Here is a 20,814-nt window from a genome sequence, read left to right as displayed (position 1 = left end):
AAGAGCTTTCCCGTGACTGCCCAGTCTACTTGACAGAGTTGTCACAGACTGCTCTATCACCCCACATCTAACCCGTTGGCAAATTCTGTTAGTAGGGTTTCCAAAATCAACCCAGAATCTTGTGGTCTCTGCTGCTCCCCCCTCCCCGCCTCTCCGGCTGTACCCACTCAGTGTGTCATGCCCTCCACCCCCACAGCCATCGTTCTTCTGGAAGCTGAACCACATGTCAGACAAATCATTGGCAATGGTCTGGAAGAGGCTCCGTGACCTGGCCACGTCACCCGGGTGAGAGGCTACAGGTGGAAGGGCCGGACTCAGAGGTTCACACGTGCTTCACACCTGCTCAGTGTCTGGAACTTGCTAGTGTTATTAAGAAGTGGGGGACGGGATGTGGGGGCACAGACACCACTTTCTGCTTTGATGCTTTCTGGGGGATCTTTACCAGTTGCCCTTGCTCAGAGGCTGTGTTCTGACACTCACATTCTTCCATCTGGGCCGTCACAGCATGCTCCAAGGACTCGCCCCATCAGCACCCTCAGCGGCCCACTAGACATGCAGAAATATCAGGTACCTCAATCGACCTGCTGAATCAGCATCTGATTTTTCAAGCTCTCCCATGGGTGGGACAGGGACTACTTTTCTGTGATCCATTCTTTGAATTGCACCTTCAAGTGCACAGACATCACTGGAAGAGCTTGTCGAAATGCAGATTTTGGCTCAGTAGCAATGAGGCAGGAACTGAGACTTTGCTTTTCCAGCAAACTCCCAGGCAGTGCTAATGTCACTACCCCACAAGCCAGACTTTGGGTCTCCAGGGCCGAGGGTCTTCTGGGCCTGGGTAGAGCAGACCTGGCTGCTATGGGAGTTTCTCAGGGCAGTCGTGACCAGTGGCCATAGCCGGGTGGCTTCAAACCACAGATTTATTCCTTCCCAGCTCTGGAGGCCTGAAGTGTCCAAAATCAGGGTTTCAGCAGGGCGATGCTCTCTCTGAAGGCTGGAGGGGAATGTCGGATCTGCGCTGGTCGCCAGCTTCCAGTGCCACCTGCGTGGGCATTCTGTGGCTGGTGGACATGCTGCCTCAGCTCTGCCTGGCGGCCTCTGTCTCCTCGCCTCACCCTGCTTTTTACAAGAACACCAATCGTGTAAGGTCCAGGGACCACTGTCCCTGGACGGTGATCTCAGTTTATACCTTGTTCGTTTTTTTTTTATTTAAAGATTTATTTATTTCTGCATACGGAATGGGAGTACAGGTCAGAAGTGCAGGGGCGGTGAGAGGATTCACCAGAGACAGAGCGGGGGCAAGAAGCCAGAGTATAGGATTCAACATTTCAACATACCTTTTTGTTAGAGACAATTCAAACGACATCAGTCACCTGCACCTCTCATGCTGGCTAACCCCGCTCTGCCTTCTTCACTGCCAGGTACCAGATATAAGTGTGCCGATACCACCAAGTGCCCTGCTAACTCGATCTGCACCAACACAGTAGGTGATTACTATTGTTCTTGCCAACAAGGCTTTCAGGCTAGCAACGGCCTGCAGACATTCCAGGACTCAAGTGTGGAATGCAGAGGTGAGTTTGCGCTTCCTCAAACCTCTGGCATCTGGTAGGCAAATCAGGTGGAAGCTGATGGGTAGTGGGTGTAGGGGTGTGGTTCTATCCACTCCCCTCCATCATTGTTTCCTTCCTTCCTCCTTCCCTCCCTCTTCCCCATCTTGCTTCCTCTTCCTCCTCCTCCCCCAGAGCTGAGGGTGGAGGTCTTAGACTCCTGCCAGGTGACTGCTTCTCCTGGCAGGTGGGTTTCCTCCTAGAGGGTTGCCATAGGGACCGCCACCTGGTGGAGGAGGGCAACAGGCCCCTGCATGGGGCTGAGTGATGCCGGCTTGGCCATCTTTAGGAAAGACATCGTGCTGCGCAAGAAAAATGTGTCATTCAGACTCTTTCTTGGCTAGATATTGATGAGTGCTCACAAAAGCCCTCCAAATGTGGTGCGAACACCAGCTGCAAAAACTTGCCAGGAAGCTACGAATGCAGCTGTTTGTCTGGTTTCGCCTCCCCCACCGGAAGTGACAGGACCCCAGCAAAGCCGGGCTATCTCTCCTGTACAGGTAATTCTCTTGGGGTGTTGGTGGATGGCTACCTCTATGTTTCCAAACTCAGGCACCCACTTTTTGATCTGTTCACTCTCCTTGTTGCTCCTTAGACAATAACGAATGCCTCAACGGTGGCATCTGTCCTGAGCATTCTGTGTGTACCAACCTCTTGGGAAGCTACACATGGCAGCTGCCTAGCTGGGTTCGCAGCCCACAGTTCCATCTGTGAAGGTGCACATGGCTTTCTCTTCTTTGTGTACCTCCTTATCACTTCATTCAATGATCCTCATTTTAATATGCTCCTCATTTTTCAGGATGAAAAAATTGGGGCTTAAATGAACCCTAGAAGTTCTGTAGTTCTGTCCCTAGAGTGTGTTTTTTCTCTCAGGGAATATTGGCACTGTCTGGAGAATTTTTTTCTTTTATATCTTCCTCAATAACAAAGGTGGGGGGCGGCGTATAGGCTACTGTCCTCTAGGGCAGCATCTAGGGATGCTGCAAACATCCCACAGTGCCCAGAACAGCCTTTCCACACCAGGAGTGACCTGGCTCCAAGCAGCAATATTGCTGAGATAAAGAAACTCTCTTCTAGGGTGACCCAAACCCAACTTAAGAACTTTTTCCTAAAAGGTATGGATGGCCTGTGAGGTATCCGTGAACTTCCTCCTCTCCACATCAAATCAGTTGTCGTGTCGGGGAAATGTACTGAATATTATGGCTCTGTCCATAGTCACCACGCTTGGTTTGGGTTTCACGATTGTTAGTTTCTCCTTTTCTCGGGTCTTGTCCCCCATTTCCACCCTCTACGCCACGTCACAGATATATACAATCTTCAGCTTCTGAGGAGCAGCGCTATGCTGCTCTGATTTCATTGTTGGGAGTGACCCCATCAAGCAAGACATGGAGACCTCCTCACACTCCTCTCGAGCTGGCGTCAGACCTACGTGAAGTCACATTAAATTTTTCCAATGCATGTGTAGCCATTGGCTATTGTGGAATAACAAACCACCCAGGAAACCAATGGCGAAAAGCAGCCATCATTTGTTCAGTTCTCAAGCCCATGCATTTGCATTTCAGGCTGAATCTTGCAGACCGCTCTTTGGGTCTCAGCTGGGCTTGCTCGTGTGTCTGAGGTCCGTGCAGGTCAGAGTTGCCGGGCATGGATGGGCAGGGTCACGTGCCTGGGGCTCATGCGGGAGGATCTTTCTCCCACGTGGTCTGTCATTCGTCATTAGGCTGATCTGGGGCTTGAGCAAGGCAGACACAAAGAGCCCAAACCAGAGAAGCCTCTGGCTTCTCTCAGATCCAAAAATCAGGTGAAAAGAACCCAGGCAAGTAAGAACACTTGTATTATCCCTGGATGTGGGAGCAGGCAGCATGGGGCCACAAAACATTCCTGCAGCATTCATCCACATCAGCACATCCATTCATCTAAGTCATCAGGAGGAAGGGTGCTGGTTCTCCTGGTTCTTTTCAAGAGCTTCTCAATGGTTATCAAACTACCCTGAAGTGTAGTAGTTTATAATAACAACTTTGTTCTTGCTCATGACTCCATGGGTTGACCCCATGGTTTTTCTGGGGCACCAGAATGACTGTCAGGTCCAAAATGGTCCGGCTTACTTGGCTGGAAGCTGGCACTGGTCTGTGATGGGTGGAAGCAAATTTCCTCATAGACCTTCCTAAGTTTGGAAGTGGCACCAAAGCACTCCGGCTATATTCTGTTGGCCAACACAGTTCATAAGGCCAGCTAGATTCCACACCCGAAAGAGAGGGGTGACAAAGTCACGTTGGACTATGTAATCTACACCCCAAGTTGTGGCTGCAGGGAAGAGTAAAGACAATGGTTATTTCTGCAATCCAGGCTCCATATGTCCTGAAGTTACTTGCCATCCTTTTGCTTATTTCCCATTGGCCAGAATTTAATCGCATGACTGTACCTCACAATTAGGAACAGGAGAATTCAGACATGAGGCAGTGTCAGCACTGTGTGCCAAAGTTAAGGACACGTAGCGTGGACCTTCCGTTTGCAGTATGCTGCCCTCATCTCATCAGTCTTTGCTGGGCTTTCTCTTCCATTTACCAGATGTGGATGAATGTGCCCAGCCTGAAGCTTGCCCAGATAATGCAACTTGCCACAATAGTTTTGGAAGCTACTCTTGCACCTGTAACTCAGGATTTGAATCCAGCAGTGGAAAGCTGAGTTTCCAGGGCCCAGCAGAGATGTGTGAAGGTAGAAGCCGGGGGGATCAGGCTGGGAAATCGGGTCCAGGTCTGCTGGCAAAGATAGCAGTTGTGGGGGCACTGGGTGAGTTTCAGCTGAATTCAAGTTCATTTGCAAAGCTGAAGCTAATAATCATGAAATACGAGGGGCTAAATGCAAGGGATGAGGTTAAGTGAGCTCCACTGGGACCAGATGGCTCGGGGCCTTGTATGCACCAGTGAGGACCTCAGATTTTATCCTGAGCCTGGGGAGTCTCATCAGAAGATTTGCTTGGGTCAGAAACATGCCTCTAGCAGCTTCCTTTCCACAAGTGATGAACATGTGCTCATGAAGTTCAGCATGGAGTCAGGGGAACCCACTGACTTCCTCGCTGGCGAGGCTATGAGGTGCTGCTACACCCCCAGCACTTTCTCTGGCTGACCAGACAAATTTTCTGTTAGATGTGGACGAATGTTCCAGGAACTTGAGTTGTTGTGGGCCCAGTTCTGTCTGCACCAACATTCTGGGAGGATACAAGTGTTCTTGCTTGCCTGGGTTTTTGAATCATTGAGAAACCAGAGGCTTTAAGATGCACAGGTAATTCTGGTACTATTAAAGAATTTCTCAGTGGTTGTCCAAATACCTGAAATGTAGTGGTTTATAATAACAATCATTTGTTCTTGCTCATGATTCTATGGGTTGATCCTCTATGGGTTGATCCTCCATAGGTCCAAAATGGTCTCGCTTACTTGACTGGCAGCTGGCACTGGTCTCTGGCTGGGAGTTCAGTTTTCTTCGAGGGCCTTTCTGCATAGCTGCTTTAGCTTCCACTAAGCATGACAGCTGGTTTCCAGGAAGGAAAGTTCCAAGAGAAAGGAAGCATAAACTTCCAGTCCTCATAAGACCTGAACTTGGAAGTCCCAAAATATTCTATCGCATTGGAATTGGTCACATTCCCAGCCGAGGTACAAAGGAAGGGGACATGAACTCTTTAGCTCTCTAGCTCACTGGGGAGCAATAAAATAAATGGAAAGCCATGCCCCTAGTCTAGCCCTACATGCACAATAATTATATCTGGGTTGTCTCCAGCGAGAGCCCGTCTTATTGCAGCTTTCTGCTAGTGGGTAGCTCACTATAAACAGAAACTCATATATTGGCCAGAGACTTTTCTATGAAACCAAGAGGACAACTACTCCTTCTTCCCTTCCAAGCACGTGATATTCCCCTGTCATTCTCCCAGCTCTCTGTGGTGATGCCCAGACCAAGAGGCCTTATATCCTCATAAACTGCTGGTGGATGTTTGTTTATTTTTCATGGTTTATGAGTTGACGCAGAATATGGAAGGTTTTGTCCTTTGCTCCTTACTAATCGCTATTCCATCTATTCAGAGACCCTGAGAGAGAGATCAGTAGCTCATGTTGCCATGTGACATGGCTCATACTGTATTGGCTCGACCAGGATTTCTTAGCTTTGAAACTGTTGGTATTGTGGCCTGTTGCAGAGGGCTGTCTGGTGCAATATAGGATGCTTGCCAGCATTTTGGTCTCTACACATTGCATCCCAACCAAAAATACCTCTAGATATCGTCCAGTGCACTACAGACAGCAAGATACCCTTCACAGAAAACCACCAATAACAGTAGAAATTTCTAACTCTCATAACAATCCATACCTGGATATACCTGGCTAGTGGGCACTTTCTCTCCCTTTAGTGATAGAAAGATCCAGACTCCTTGCATCTGTTAGTTTTTTCTTTTTTTTTATCCATTAAGATCTTGAAATCCTGGTTCTAGCCAGAGGCATGGAAAGAGAGAAGGCACCCCGTTTTTTCACCAGCTTAGCCCAGAATTGATCTAAGACATACACTCTCACAGAGTGGAAACTAGGCACATGGCCCACCGGACAGTGTGCCATGAAGCTAGGCACATGGCCCTCTGACTGATCACAGAGGGTCCTGGGAAATGTGGTCCCTAGTTGAGGGTCCTGAGAAACATTTTTAGTGACAGCTCCATGCATGAATTTTGCTGGATCATTGGCCAGCTTGGTCCTGTGCTCCTTCTCTGCACCACAAATATTGATGAGTGCCTTCAGACGTGCCTTTTCAATGCAACATGCACCAACACCCCTGGGAGCTACTTTTGTGCCTGCCACCCGGCTTTGCAGCAAGCAATGGACAATGACCTTCATGGGCCAAGAAATGGAATACAGAGGAAAACAGAGGTATTGCTGGCTCTTTCTGAAAAGAAGTATCTCCTGGCTACTCTGGTTGCCTGACATGTTTGAGTTATTTGCAGATGTTAATGAATGCCTCCAAGATCCATCACGCTGTGGTCCAAATTCTGTCTGCACCAATGAACCAGGCTCCTACACCTGTGGCTGCATCCTGGGCTTTCGTCCCAATCCAGAAGGCTCCCGGGTATATGGCAATTTCAGCTGCAAACGTAATCATCTCCTTGTGTGTCTTGGCACTGGACTCTGTGTCTTGCTTTTGTTTTAAAATCCTCAGTGACCAACCTCCAGGTCCTCCTGTTACTTTGATCTCATTGACATATGTTTCTTTTTTTCTATCATTTACTTGCTCATTCATTAATTCATTCTATAAATTATTTTAGGGCATTCATCAGTCAAAACCAATCAACTGATTAATTAGATGTCAATTAATTAAAACCAATCAGTTAATTTATTAAACAGCCAATTAATGGAAATAACCAATTAGAATAAATCAATTTGTTAGCTATAATTGACTAGGCAAGTCCTTGCACTTGGTACTGAGGATTCAGTGCTAGCTATGAGCGACATTCACCCTCATATAGTTTCTAGTCTAGGGAAGGAGGCAGAGAGCACACATATAATTATTTAATAACCACAAAAATATCACAGTTGAAAAACCACAGTGCATTTTTGAGTGACTAATGTGCTATTAAATATACTCCAAGGAACTGACATTTATGCTAACGCTTGAATGAAAAATAGCAATGATCAAGTGCGTGGAGATCACAGTGTCTCAAGTCATAGCATGTGCAAAGCCCTGCGTGAAGGGAAGGGGAAATAGCACTAGATGCATCTGAGGAGGTGTGCAGAGGTTAGATTTTGCAGGAACGTGCATCTCGTGTAAAATTCTTGAATTCTTTTTGCCAAGAATAGCAGGGAACCATGAAAGGTTTATTTTATATTTTTTACATATGGGTTATTTGGTACATTAAAAATACAAGTAACTTAGATGGAGGCCATGAGGTATACTAAAATGAATACGTGTGAAGCCCTTGCAGTCCCATCAAGCATTTGCATTTCCTGTGTGTGTCTTTCAGTCCATCTCCTTGTCTTCTCTCAAGAGGGAACCATTTTGTGCTTATAATTCCCTTACCAAAGAAAAACTTCCCCTGCCCCATCATGTTTGATATTCCTAGACAACAAACTGCCTAGTATTGTTGGATTTGGAACTTTATAAAATGTTATCATATCATGTACAGTCTTTTCTGGCATACAGCTATACAGTCCCTGGTGCACTGTATAGCTGTAGTTCTTCATTTCCTATGTTGTATAATATGGTGATGGGTGAAATTTAAGCAGGGGGTGATGAAATCAGACTTGCCCTCTGACATACCTTGCTGTGGTTAATATGTAATGTGGGTACGTCTGCTTTCTTCTTAGAGGTTCCCTTCAAGTGTAAAGAAGATGTGCTCCTTGACAATGAGTGGGTCCAGCAGTGCCAAGTGGAAGCAGCCATGGAGTCCAAGCATGTAAATATTCTGGAAGGTTCCTAGTGCAGGAGGTAACCCACACCACTTATGCAGGGCGTTGTTTCACAACGTTAACAAAGACAAAAGTAACAGTGACCTAACCTAGACAGCGGCTTATTTCTTCCCTGTATTCATCAGCTTTAAGAGCTGACAGAGTGGCTCTTTAGTCCTTGAATATCAACACAAGACCCACATGGTCCAAGATGATTTCTGCAGCCCTTGCCATCATGTTCCATTACATGATGGCGCATAATGTGGAGAGGGTAAGTGAAAGACGGGTTTCCTTTCAAGACCAAGTCTCACTTCAGTTCACTCCTCATTGTCCAGAAATTAGCTCTGTGGTCCTATCTGGCCAAATGGAAAGCGGGAAAGGAGAACATTGATCTGAAACTTGGGGATTCTTTTACTAGAAGGAAAAAGGATGTTGGTGTTGCATTATTGGTGAAGGTGCCCGGGCTATGTTTGTGTGATATGGGGTGGGTGACACACAGTCCCCAGGTCAGGTGAAGAGGAATTTCAGGTCCTGATCATGTAACGAGGTCATTCCAGTCAATAAATATTCCATGAGACTCTTCATGCTCATATTTTAAATATGCACATGTAAGTTTACTTTGGAATTAACTTACACACTTTGGACCTTTGTGTTTAACTTGTGGTGAAATACAGAGTTCCGCCATTTAAAACATTTTAGAGTATACAGTTTGGTGGCACATGGGACAGTCACAATGGTGTACAGCCAACTCCTCCATTTAAAAAAAAATCACCATCAAAAGAAATATTGCACTCATACTCTTTTGCCCCCCCAACCATTAGTTTCTGTGCCTATACATTTGCCTGTTTTGGATATTTCATATCAGTGTATTCTCACACAGTGTGTCCTCACTGAGCATAACTTTTTCAATGTTCAGCCATATTAGAGTATATGTCAGTGGTTTGCTCCTTTTTGGTGACTATGTAATATTCCACCTGACTTTTTTTCCCTTCACATTTCCATGTCTTTCTACTTCACTAAATAGTTGTGCTATAAGTGTTTCAATTTGATCAAAATGTGATTTTTTATTTCCCTGAGACCTCTAGAGATGCATGGCGCTTCACAAATTCAGGATTACCCCACTGGAGTGGTTGATAGTCAGGTTTAGGGAATAGATTGATGGATTGATCAATACTCACAGATGTTCTTCTCTTGGGGGCACAGGTTTCCTTTTGTGAGCTACTGAACACCACTTTAAATGTTCTGGATGAAACCTGTGAAAAAAAAACCATTTCTCTGAAGGTAATGATAAAGTCTTGTAATTGAACTTTAAATTTCAAACATCTTGGGGCAGAAACTCCTCTTTATAATTAGTGGGTTTTGAGTTACCTTTTAATTTATTTTTGTAATGTGGGGAGAGTGATATTTATAATGAATGGGTTGTGAGTTAATGTTTCATCTATTACAGTAAAGTTTTACAAATTAATGCACAGTGAAATTATGCTTTTCTGTATAGTTCTATGAATAAATCACCTGAGTAGGTTTATGTAATCACCACTGCAGTCATAATACAAAGCAGTTCCATTCCCCACCCCAATTCCTTTAAGGTACTCCCTCCATCACTAATCACTATACATTACTGACCTGCTATCATACCTTTATCTTTTCAAGAACATTATATTAATGGAATCACACAATATGTGGTTTTTGAAGTCACTTTTTTTTTTCACTCAGCATAATGTCTTTGAGATTTACCAATGTTCTGTTTATCAATAGTGCAGTTCCCCTTTTATTTCCTGGTAAACATTAGTGACATTTAGTACATTCACAGTTGTGCAACCGTCACTGCTCTCTAGTTTCAGCACGTTTTCTCTACCCCAAAGGGGATTTCCAGACTCATTAAGCAGTCACTTGTTTCCTATTTTGCCAGTACCAGGCAAATACTAATCTACTTTGTCTCTGTTCATGTCACTTCCTGCATATTTTATGTAAATGGGATCATACTTTGTGTGCTCTTTTGGATCTGAGCATTTTGTTTCCTAGGTTCATCCATGTTGTAGTGTGTCAGTGTTTCATCTTTTTTTATGTCTGAGTAATAGTCCATTGTGTGGATGGGCTACATTTGTTTATTCATTATTTTTGAAAGACATTTAAGTTGTTTCTTCTTGACCATTCCTCTACCAACCTAGCTTTTGGTGATTATCAATAGAGCTACTATGAACATTCATTTATGTGTGTGTGTATGTGTTCACCTAAATTTTCATTTATCTTGCATAAGTACAGTAATACAGCAGCAAACATATGGGTGATATATTCTGAGAAATATGTTGTTTAACACGATAGGGAATAATTACACAAACTCAATGGTATAATCTGCATTATACTTAAACTACCTGGTATAGCTCATTGATAGAGCACAAAAATACTAATTAATATGATTATTATTGATTTTCTTTAGGCATAATCAATATTGACATTTAGATGTACATCTTTTCAGATCTTTTACTTTTGGTGAAAATATGTATAACACACACATTGAATTTATTTATCAGGCACATACAATGAGAGGTTTAGAGAAGTGCTTTTAGGATTCCTCTTCTGAGGCTGAACTGCCAAGTTTCAAATCTAGGTTTTTGTTTTAGTTCCCCATCCCAAAACATAAATAATAACCTCTACTTTATAGATCTCTTCAAGTTAAATGAACTATATAAAACAGTTAAAATAATTCCTGGCTCAAAATGTTTTTTTTTTATAATTATTGATGTATATATTTCACATATATATTCATATACATATATATATTTATACATTGCTATAGAAATATAAATGCATGGTATGGAAGAAAATATATAAAATCTATATTTACCTTCGATGTGATCATAGGATTATTTATATTTTTACTTATTTTTTAAATTATATTAGTTTATTTTTACATATTTTTGTGCATTTTTCCACCTCAGTTGCAATCCCCGTGGGTTTCCCATCACCAAATCACCTATGTGCCATCACTATAGTCCAGTGCATTCCCCCCCCCCCACAGTTTTTGATCCCATTCCCCACTCCACCCCCACAAAATGTCTCTGGTATATAGCTGTTCATCATTAAAATAAGTGTTATTTTTATTTCTTTGTGCCAGAAACATAAATACCCTAAATAAAAAATTGCATATATGGGCCCTCCCTGGTGGCGCAGCGGGTTAAAGCACACCACTAAGAAGCTAAAGCCACTTCCGCATGAGTTCGATTCCCGCCTGCCCTGGAGGTGACCCACATGGCGAGGCAGACCTCTCCTGACCTGCCCGCTGCTCCCCTCAGCAGTGTACTTCGTCGATCTGCCTGTTCTGCTCCCCACTCTGGTGAATCCTCTCACCCTCCGCATCTCTGGCCTGTACCCCAGTTCTATATGAATAAATAAATAAATCTTTAAAAAAATTGCATATCAAGTAGTGGTTTTTAAACTAAATGAGATAATATATACATTCTGTTCTCTAATTTATTTTGTGTAATGATGACATGTAGACCCTTTGCTTGATAATATCATTCATTTTTAAGTAGCTGTATATGACCATGATTGGATTGCTTCATCACATATTTAACCAATCTGCTGGATATTTAAAAATGGACACAATTGCACAAGACCCTTGCATAATTTTAAATTACTTCTGGAAAGATGAATTTCAGAAATAGAAATTTCTGAGTCACAGGTCATGAGAAATTTATGCTGTTGCAGTTGCTGACTTACTACATACCATGAAGTCTACCTCGATTTTCAGTTCAATATGAATCTGGGAAAGAAGGCTTCATGGATGCCCTTTTAGTTATTTCACTGATGTAAACTGTCAATCTCTTTCTATCTCATTTTATTGAAGTAATGTTGCATTAGAATATCATATGATTTCTGGTGCGCCTTAATATAAATCAGTGTATGGCTATGCATGTTACACATGAAGCTTAACACTAAAATCTAGTTCTATCCTTCACCATTACTGACCATTTATAACCAATCTGCTTACTCCTCTTTCTCCTTGCCTTCTGGTAACCACTAAATTTGGTCTTACAGTCTAAAAGTTTTTCTTTTTTATTTAGTTACTTCATTTAGTTTCTCTGTATGCCACGTGTATGAAGCCCTATGGTGTTTGTCTCTCTCTGTCTGTCTCATTTCACGAAGTTTGATACTCTCTAGGTCCATCTATGCTGTTGCAAATGGCAGGATTTCCTTTGTTTTTATAGCTGAGTAGTATTCCATTGCGTATATAAATCACATCTTTATCTAACCTTCAGTTGATGGACACTTACGTTGTTTCCAACTTTTGCCTGTTGTGGTTGATGCTTCCCTCAACATGGGGTACGTATAACTCTTTAAAGTAGTGTTTTTGTATCTTTCATCAACCCATTCTGTTGATGAGAATGAGGGACAGCTGCTGTTTCACTGGAGAAAGATGACAGATGGGAGAGAGAGTGAGAGAAAAGAGTGAGCACATACTTCTTTCCTTGCAGGAATCAGCTGAGAAATTTGCTCCTGTGCTTAAACAAACATCCACATGGTCTAACTTCACCAAAGAAAAGATATCTGCCCTGGCCACAGTCTTACTGAAGAGTGTGGAAAGCACCACACTGGCAGCTTTTCTGAAACCCTCAGCAAATGCAAGCCAAACTATTCAGTTGGAATATCTAGGTAGGCTATATCCTTCATGGGTAGATCATGGTCTCAAGGGGTTTGATATTGAGGGGTGATGCTGGCAATTTAATTCTGTGTAGTTTTCCCACATCTCCCATATATTGAATGCCTGGGTTCAGAGTGTATTATTTTAATATGTCATTAATTCATTCAACATGTAATTTCTGCATGCCTATTGTATGCCAGTAATTAAAGTACAACCGCTGTTTGCTATAGTCAAACATTTCTAGATTTCTCTTCTGGTCCATGGGTGAGATTGTGCAACCTAGGCTGATTTGGTGACTAGTTCAGGTCAGTGAATTTTATGAGTCCTTCCAGAGCTCTCTTTCCCTATGCCATGCCTGGCAATATTTCAAACACAGTTTCTCTAGGATCAGTGCAACACAGAACAGGGCCCCAAGTCAATGCAGGACTGGGAAAGAAATACTTTTTTTATTTCTAATTCACTAAGTTTTGGGGTTTTTTGTTACTGCCACAAGACCTGACTAGGAGAACTGTGGTCTTGCTACCCTTACTATCCATTCCACTGTCTTGGCATAATGGGTCCCATGGATGTTTTACAGGAGCACCCTGCTTGGGATACTAACTGTAATATAAATCACACAACCCTAGGAAGTTCCATCCTAATATGTACCCAGGAGGAACTGCTGATACTACTGAACAAGACCCATTTTGTGAATTTTATATTTTACACGGAATCAGACAACAGACACCTGGTATACCAGATAGAGCTAGAACTATTAAGCAAAATACACCAGGGTAAGGAGGCTACAAAGTATCAGAATTAAGATAGAGTACTGCTGATTTAAATACTTTAGCTAGGGAAAGTTTCTCTGGAACAGGGACCTGATGGAAGGGAGCTCTGGAAATATCTGCAGACAGAGCAAGTACAAGAACATTTGGCAAGTTCAAGGAACAAAGAGGAGCCAGTGTGGAGTGGAAGATGGTAAAAGGGTGAAAACCCTTAAGGAGAAAGGGTCATAGTAGAAAGGGGAGGCAGGTTTGGTATAATTGTAGGCACTTCGGATTTTATTTGAAGTGAGATGGAGGGATTTTGGAGAGTTTGAAAAAGGGCATCACATTATTTGGCTTACATATATGTTTTAACATTTTTAAAAAAGATTTACTTATTTATGCATATAAGAACTGGGGTACAGGCCAGAGGTGTGGTGGGTGAGGGGATTCACCAGAGAGAGAGAGAGGAGCAGAACAGACAGATCGGCTGAAATACACTGCTGAGGGGAGCAGTAGGTGTGTCAGGGGAGGTCTGCCGCACCACATGGGTCACCTCCCTGGCCTGCTGGGGGTCAAACTTGTGCTTAGGTGGCTGTGGACAGCTTCACAGCATTGTGCTTTACCCATTGAGCCACCAGGGAGGCTCCTGGCTTATATTTTGAAAGGACATCTCTGGTGTAATTTTTTTTCTGTCTTCCTTAAGAGTCCTATAATGATTGCCACCTTACAGGTCATTGGTAAAGTTTACATAGCTGTGGAATGGCAAAGCTGTGCCTCCTAGTTAGTCCACCAGACGGTGGACTTTAAGCCTTGTCCACTCTGCTGGATCTGCCTAGTCCCTTACTATTTCCTTTGGCTTTGGAAAGCTCATCTACCTTTGAACCAGTCAAAGGTCATGACGCTCTCATCTCCCATCACACACACACAAAAAAACCCCATTTTTTCCTGATGCACTCCCCCAAATGTAAGCACTCACTCAGAAAGTGCCAGTCGGGTTTCTTATTGCTTGGTGCTACCGTCATCCTGTCATTCATTAAGGGGCTCAAGATCTTTTCCACCATGACCTGAATTTTCCATTCTTTACCCGCAACTAGGGAGATATAACCTTACTGGACAGAAATTAAATTCAGGACCCGTTTTCTGTGTTACTTCAAGAAAACACTGCCTTTCTCCTTTCAGATATTGAGAGCAAAGTCATCAATCAAAGTTGCACTGAAGATCATGTAAATTTTCACTTTAAAGCCAAAGGGAATGAGATGAAGATTGGGTGTCCCACAGTTGAGGAATCTGGAGCCTCAGGTACAGATCTGCTCTTGAGAATCAAGAAGCATAGCTATGATTGCATTAGATCAGCAAATATTTATTGGTCACCTCTTAGGTTCCAAAACCAGTTGAGGGATTCAGTGATGGGAGAAACAGTCTATACTTTCAGTGACTTTTCCATATGCTGAGGAAGTCAGACTTATGCTTGACCTTAGCCAAAAGGCCAAGAAGTGATAGAAGTCACATATTAAATAGGTAAATTCAAAATACTTGAGTATTGATTCCTTTACTCTCTAATATGGCAGCAACTGAACACATTTGGCCACTGAAGACTCAGAATAGGATTAAACTATAAAGATAAAATATATAGTACATTTCAAAGTCTTGGTATAAAGAAAAAAATGGCTATAAAATATCTCACCAATAACTATGTTGATTGCATGTTGAAATGATATTTTTGCATGTATTGCATTAATTCATTATTAAAATTAACTTGACATTTTTTACTTGTCTAAAATGTAGGTATTAGAAAATTTAAATGTACATATGTGGCTCATACTGTATTTCTAGAGGACAGTGCTAATCTGTATCAAAGTTTGGCAAACTTTTCCTATAAAGAGTTGGTGAATAAATATTTTAGGCCAATAATGTCTGTGGCATAATTCAATTCTACCATCTTAGTGCAAGAGCAATCATAGACAATATGTCACAAGTATGTGTGACTGAGTTACAGCTTTTATTCACAAAAAGTTGGCAGTGACCATGTTGGTTCATAGACCATTGTTCGCTGCCTTCTGATTTATGTGTTGGCTGGAGGCCCAGAGAGTAAGCCTAGGGAGGGGAGAACACTAGTATTGAAAGGAAAATGCACCAAGGAGACTAAATAAATATAGCCATAAATTTGGGAAGGAACTTTGTTTTCTACTGCTGCATTGAACGGTCCCTCAAAAATGCAGCCCATATTTCTCCAGTGAGACATCGGTAAGAGCCACAGACCTGAATTCCAACCCTCAGAGCAGGCCAGTGGGGATGCAGAGATGCACAGAAAAGTAGCAGGATGTATGTTGGGTCAGTTATAATAACTACTGAACGGAGCCTGTGATTCTTTTTTTCCACTTGGGGAACTCACAGGGATCATTGGGGTGGCTTTTATCTCCTTTGCTGGCTTGGAGTCTGTTTTAAATGAGAGCTTCTTCCAATACCCCCAAACCTTCTTGGCCCACTCTGAAAAGAAGCTGAAGATGAACTCTCGTGTTGCTGGGGGGGTCACGACGGGGGAGAAGAAAGAGGGCCTCACTCATCCAGTCATCTACACTATGGAGAACATTGAGGTTTGTGAAGAAGTTGTGATTGAACTCCCCTACCCCATTTCTTGGCTGGGAACCTCTGTTCCCCAGTGGGCTTAACTCTTATGTTTTATGGGGATCCATCAAAGCAGCAAGTTTCATTAATAGACAAGACTCAGACTAATCCTGAAAATAGACCTCTAGAAAGAAGGAGCTGCCCTATTTCTAGGTGACTTCCATACACCAGTGGGTGAAGTTTAGGCTGACAAAGTATTGGTGACGCAGGGAGATTTATATCAGCTCCTGTTGCATTAGTTCTAACCAAGTCAGTGGTAGAGACAGTTCTTATCATCACTGCACACTGAAATATCTGTACTTTCCCCCATTCCTGACAGAACATACCCTGTATCTTCTAGCCCCAAACGGTCCTGGAGGTTGATCACATTGGATCCATTTGAGAGGGAGCCTCAGGTGACCAGGGTCTTTGGCTTTTTTTTCAGCCAGAGCAGAAGTTTGAGTTGCATTATCTATGTTTCTTGGAGCTACCATGAGTTATTTGTAATAACAAGACTTGACAGAGCTTTTCATTTTGTCAATACTCCTTAGCCAGTTACAGCTTTTTTTTCTTAACAATTTCATCTTGCTGCCTCTTATTTCCCCCCACATGTTTTTCTTTTCTGGTAATTGTTAGGTAACTGTCTTAAAATAGGCTTGATAGAATGTTTTGCCAAGTTCCCTACTGGTCTACCAACTACATGTTCTATTCTGGATCAGATGACCCACAACCCTACCTCATACTCTCTGTCTCTCACAGTTTCCCAGCTGCCCTGGCCTTCAGTCACTTCTGGAAACCATCAATCTCCTTCCTGCTGGGGCATCTGTGTGTGATGGCACTTCGCTGAGAATGCCATGCTTAGAACCCAATACTTTTACATTAACATTTCTTTATCCAGATAATCCCTATATTTCTTTCACATCTCAAACATCATTCTTCAGAGGAGTCTTTCATTAACAGTTACTTTAACTTATATTTTATGCATTTTTAAAATACACTGTATTTTTAAACTATTGCTAAAAATAACCTCTCTCTTTAGTTATTTTTCCTGTTTCTCCTCTGTGATCTCCCTGGGGGCAGGGATTATGTTGATTTTTTTACTGGTAGCTCTCATAGATAACACATGTCACGCATGCACTAGGTGCTCTGTAAAACACATTGAAGGCATGGGTGAATAAATGAATGAGAGACATAAATTTGCTGAAAGTTTTCCTCTAGCAGCCAGAGGCAGGTTGCCCCACAAGCCTAAGCTATCTCTGTCTATCAGAATATCAGCTTTCTTTTCCATTCCAGAAAAACTTTTCTGCATCATTTTGCTCCAGATAACACTTAGCATTGGTCACATGAATCCATTCAAGAGAGATGCTCAGCCCAAAAAAAGATTAAAAACTTGGGGCGGGGGTTTGAGTAAATAGGGTATTGGCACAGTGGTTTGGTGGATGGTGAATGGAACATATGCTCCAATGGAGGTCTAAAAAATGTAACCCCTAAATCAAAATGATAAGTAGATTAACAAACAATCAAAGAGGACTCTTGATTTTTTTTCAGCCAAAGCAGAAGTCTGAGACACCCATCTGTGTTTTCTGGAGCACACATGTAAATGGCGGGAGGTGGGTACCATCTGGCTGCTCAATTCTTGAAGCTTCCGAGACACATACCGTCTGCAGCTGTAATCAGATGGCGAACCTGGCCATCATCATGGCTTCTGACGAGCTCACGGTCAGTACTGCTGTTTTGTGCTTGCTGCCAGATTCTATGAGAAAATGTTGAAGTACAGCCCTTGTGACCTCTCACAGTGTTGGGTGCTATGGGGGGTAAGAGGAGTCATAGACAGGGTGGGACCCATGCTTCTGCCTTGGAGAACTCATGGTCTGGCTGGGAAGCCCTGACACTCACAGCTGGCATTTGTAGAACACCTCCCCTGTGGTGAATATTTTAAGTGACTTTAGACTCATTTCCCGTGATGAGTGAATGAGACTCAGTCGCTTGCCTAGTCCATGACACTAGTAATTGGTGGAGATGAGATTCAAACCCAGGACAGTCTGGTTCCAAAGGTCTCTTTCCACTGAGCTGAACAAATATTACAAAAGACTGTGCTGTAGGAATTCATAGTAGTTCAGTGAGAACTGGTGATAAATCAGGAAGGAAATAGAGTGTGTGATGAGTCTTGGAGAGAGAACAGATTTGGTAGAGAGGAAAGGCATCATCATTTATGCCATGGTGACCAAGATTGAACTCACAAAATTTTGGGAAAGGATGGAAGAGTTGAAGTCATAGGGCTGTAACTGTGATTTTGGTTACACAGATGTCAGAAAGAACTGCTGCCAGGTAGACCTGCAACCATGAAACAGGACGAGACAGCGGGCATGGAGTCTAACCATAGCTCACTGTGTATGTGAAAAGCTCGTGTCTGCCTCTGTTCTGCCTTCCAAAACTTCCATGCATGCATCTTGGAGAACGTAAATCACATCCAGGATCCTAGCCCCAGAAGATGCTGGCAACTGTAGTTTGTAGACATGGAATGAGGCATCACCGAGATAAGAGAACAGGTCTCAGCTGACATAGGTTGACTGACCTGTCTGAGGAAGCAAGAGAGGGCTCCTCCTCCTAAGTCTTAAGTCATATATTCCTCTGAATGGGGCAGGGGCCAGAAAGGGCTCTGGTAGAAGCTAATGGACACCAAAGATGCCAGTGGACAGTAGCTAGTTCACTCTGCATGTAGGAGGGTGAAAAACACCCTCTCACCACCTCGTTGTTTCTTCCCAGCCAGGAGTGTGCTGTGGGGGCAGGGACTGTTGGCTCCTCTCTGGGTCTAACAGAGGACCTCTTTCTTGACAGATGGAGTTCTCCTTGTACATCATTAGCTACGTGGGCATTATCATATCTTTGGTGTGTCTCATCCTGGCCATCATCACCTTCCTTCTGTGTCGTGCCATTCGTCACCAGAACACCTACATCCATCTCCACCTCTGCATTTGTCTCTTCTTGGCCAAGCTTCTCTTCCTGGCTGGTGTGGACAAGACTGACAACCAGGTCTCACATCCCTCGACCGCCTCCCACCTAGCTCCATCATCTCCACATCTCCCCCTCTCATCCTCCATGCAAGTTCCCACCTCAGTGCCTTTGCACATGCTCTGTCCTCTCCCATAACACTCATTGCTCAGATCTTCACCTGCTTGACTCCTTGTAATCGGATGTTGCGTCGGGCAACAACACACTGATAAAGAGACGGGAGTCGTGGAGCAGCTACATAATGCAGGATGCTGCTGAAGGCCAGATCCTGGTCTTTTTATTGGTAAACTCATCATATAGCATTAATTATATGAGCAAGTAGAAAAGGAAAGGGAGAATTAGAAGAAGCTGGGGGAAAGGTGGAACTGCACTTCTCACCTGCTGATAGCTTGGCATGTAGATCAAGCCCTGACTCCTCAGTCGGGATTTCAATCTGATCAATAAGGCATTCCACTGATCAGCTTCTGGGGTCCTTGGTTATACATCAGTCAAGGGGCCCCCGGGCGTTTCCAGTCATACCTTGTGATGTATAAATCAGGAGTAAGTTTACACAGGGTAGCCCCCAGGAAGAAAGTAACCTGCCAATAGTGTTTCAAATGTCATTGTGCCACTACTGAGAAAGTCTACATCTTACTGCTCCATTCTTGGCATTCTTTCCCAGCACTTCTTTGAAATCATGTTGATTATTGTTTGACTTGTTGTATATCTACCACTCCCACTCGAGAGAGCAGGAACTTTGGGCAAGAACCCTGCCAAACAGGAGCACAAATGGCATTTTAGGCAGGCTGCTCACCAGGTGCAGCGCCCTCGCCTATTGAAGGATAGTGGCATCTCAGACTCCTGAGAACGAAATGCCTCTGTGCCCCGCTGCCATCATTTCTCCAGGGTAGGCCTGTGTAACTATTTTCAGCTGTGCCATCGACACTGACTAAACTCTGTTGTCTCAGTGTAAGACCAGCCCTAGACGCCTCCTAAAAGGTTGTGGGCATGTGGCTTGTACCAATGACAGTTACTCATTAAACAACTGGCTGGCTCAATGGCTGTCATCTACAGACCCATCCCCATATCTTCAAACATCCTCTAAGGTAGAGAGACCAACTGTCCATGCCTCCTGCTACTTGGGCACCCTCAGTTCCTGGCCAAGTCAGGAGGACTGGTGATTCTACCCCCTGCAGTGAAGAACAGCTGGATAAACAAGTGTGGGATGCATGATCAGGCTGTGTTTAGGGATCTCCGATTCATGCAGACCCTCCCACACTCTCTCCCCCTCAAGCTGCTCTGTTGAAGATAGGATGGCAGGGGTCCTGAGGGCTGCATGCTTCTCCCCTCCAGGTGGTCTGTGCCCTCATCGCGGGTTTTCTGCACTACCTTTTCCTCGCCTCCTTCTTCTGGATGCTGGTGGAGGCCGTGATGCTCTTCCTTATGGTCAGGAACTTGAAGGTGGTGAACTACTTCAGCTCCCGCAACATCAAGATGCTGCACCTCTGTGCCGCTGGCTATGGGCTCCCGGGGCTGCTGGTGGTCATCTCTGCCAGTGTGCGGCCAACAGGCTATGGGGTGCACAATCGGTGAGTGACCCCCCTTCTCTCTCACTGATGATGACCCAGTGTCCGGGTTTATGATGGTGTCTACATGGATAACAAAAAGGATGCAAACTGTAGCAGCAGCACAGCTCCTATGCAGTGAATTCTCCCTGTTGGCATCAGGAGTGCTGTTCCAGGTGTGCACTGTGCAAACCTCAGAGGTGTTGTTCAGGTGTGCACTGCACAAACCTCAGAGGTGTT

The 20,814-nt window shown here is 43.8% G+C and overlaps 1 protein-coding gene across 1 annotated transcript in view; it reads left to right on the top strand.

Moving 5' to 3' along the window:
• The first annotated feature begins 1,004 nt into the window (after positions 1-1,004).
• ADGRE1 (adhesion G protein-coupled receptor E1) overlaps positions 1,005-20,814 on the top strand; it is a 26,802-nt gene continuing 6,992 nt past the window's right edge. The window contains 16 exon segments of the mRNA XM_004688854.1: positions 1,005-1,140; positions 1,422-1,571; positions 1,952-2,107; positions 2,203-2,279; positions 2,281-2,323; positions 4,176-4,322; positions 6,363-6,511; positions 6,576-6,732; positions 7,943-8,031; positions 9,227-9,304; positions 12,499-12,676; positions 14,594-14,713; positions 15,809-16,008; positions 17,567-17,737; positions 18,857-19,051; positions 20,363-20,598. Of these exon segments, the coding sequence (XP_004688911.1) occupies positions 1,005-1,140; positions 1,422-1,571; positions 1,952-2,107; positions 2,203-2,279; positions 2,281-2,323; positions 4,176-4,322; positions 6,363-6,511; positions 6,576-6,732; positions 7,943-8,031; positions 9,227-9,304; positions 12,499-12,676; positions 14,594-14,713; positions 15,809-16,008; positions 17,567-17,737; positions 18,857-19,051; positions 20,363-20,598 (2,282 nt within the window).

Source organism: Condylura cristata, unplaced genomic scaffold, assembly GCF_000260355.1.
Source record: "Condylura cristata isolate star-nosed mole 26May11 unplaced genomic scaffold, ConCri1.0 scaffold00025, whole genome shotgun sequence".
Lineage (NCBI taxonomy): Eukaryota > Metazoa > Chordata > Mammalia > Eulipotyphla > Talpidae > Condylura > Condylura cristata.
The sequence above is the reverse complement of the archived record's forward strand: the minus strand, read 5'-3'. Positions and strand labels throughout refer to the sequence as shown.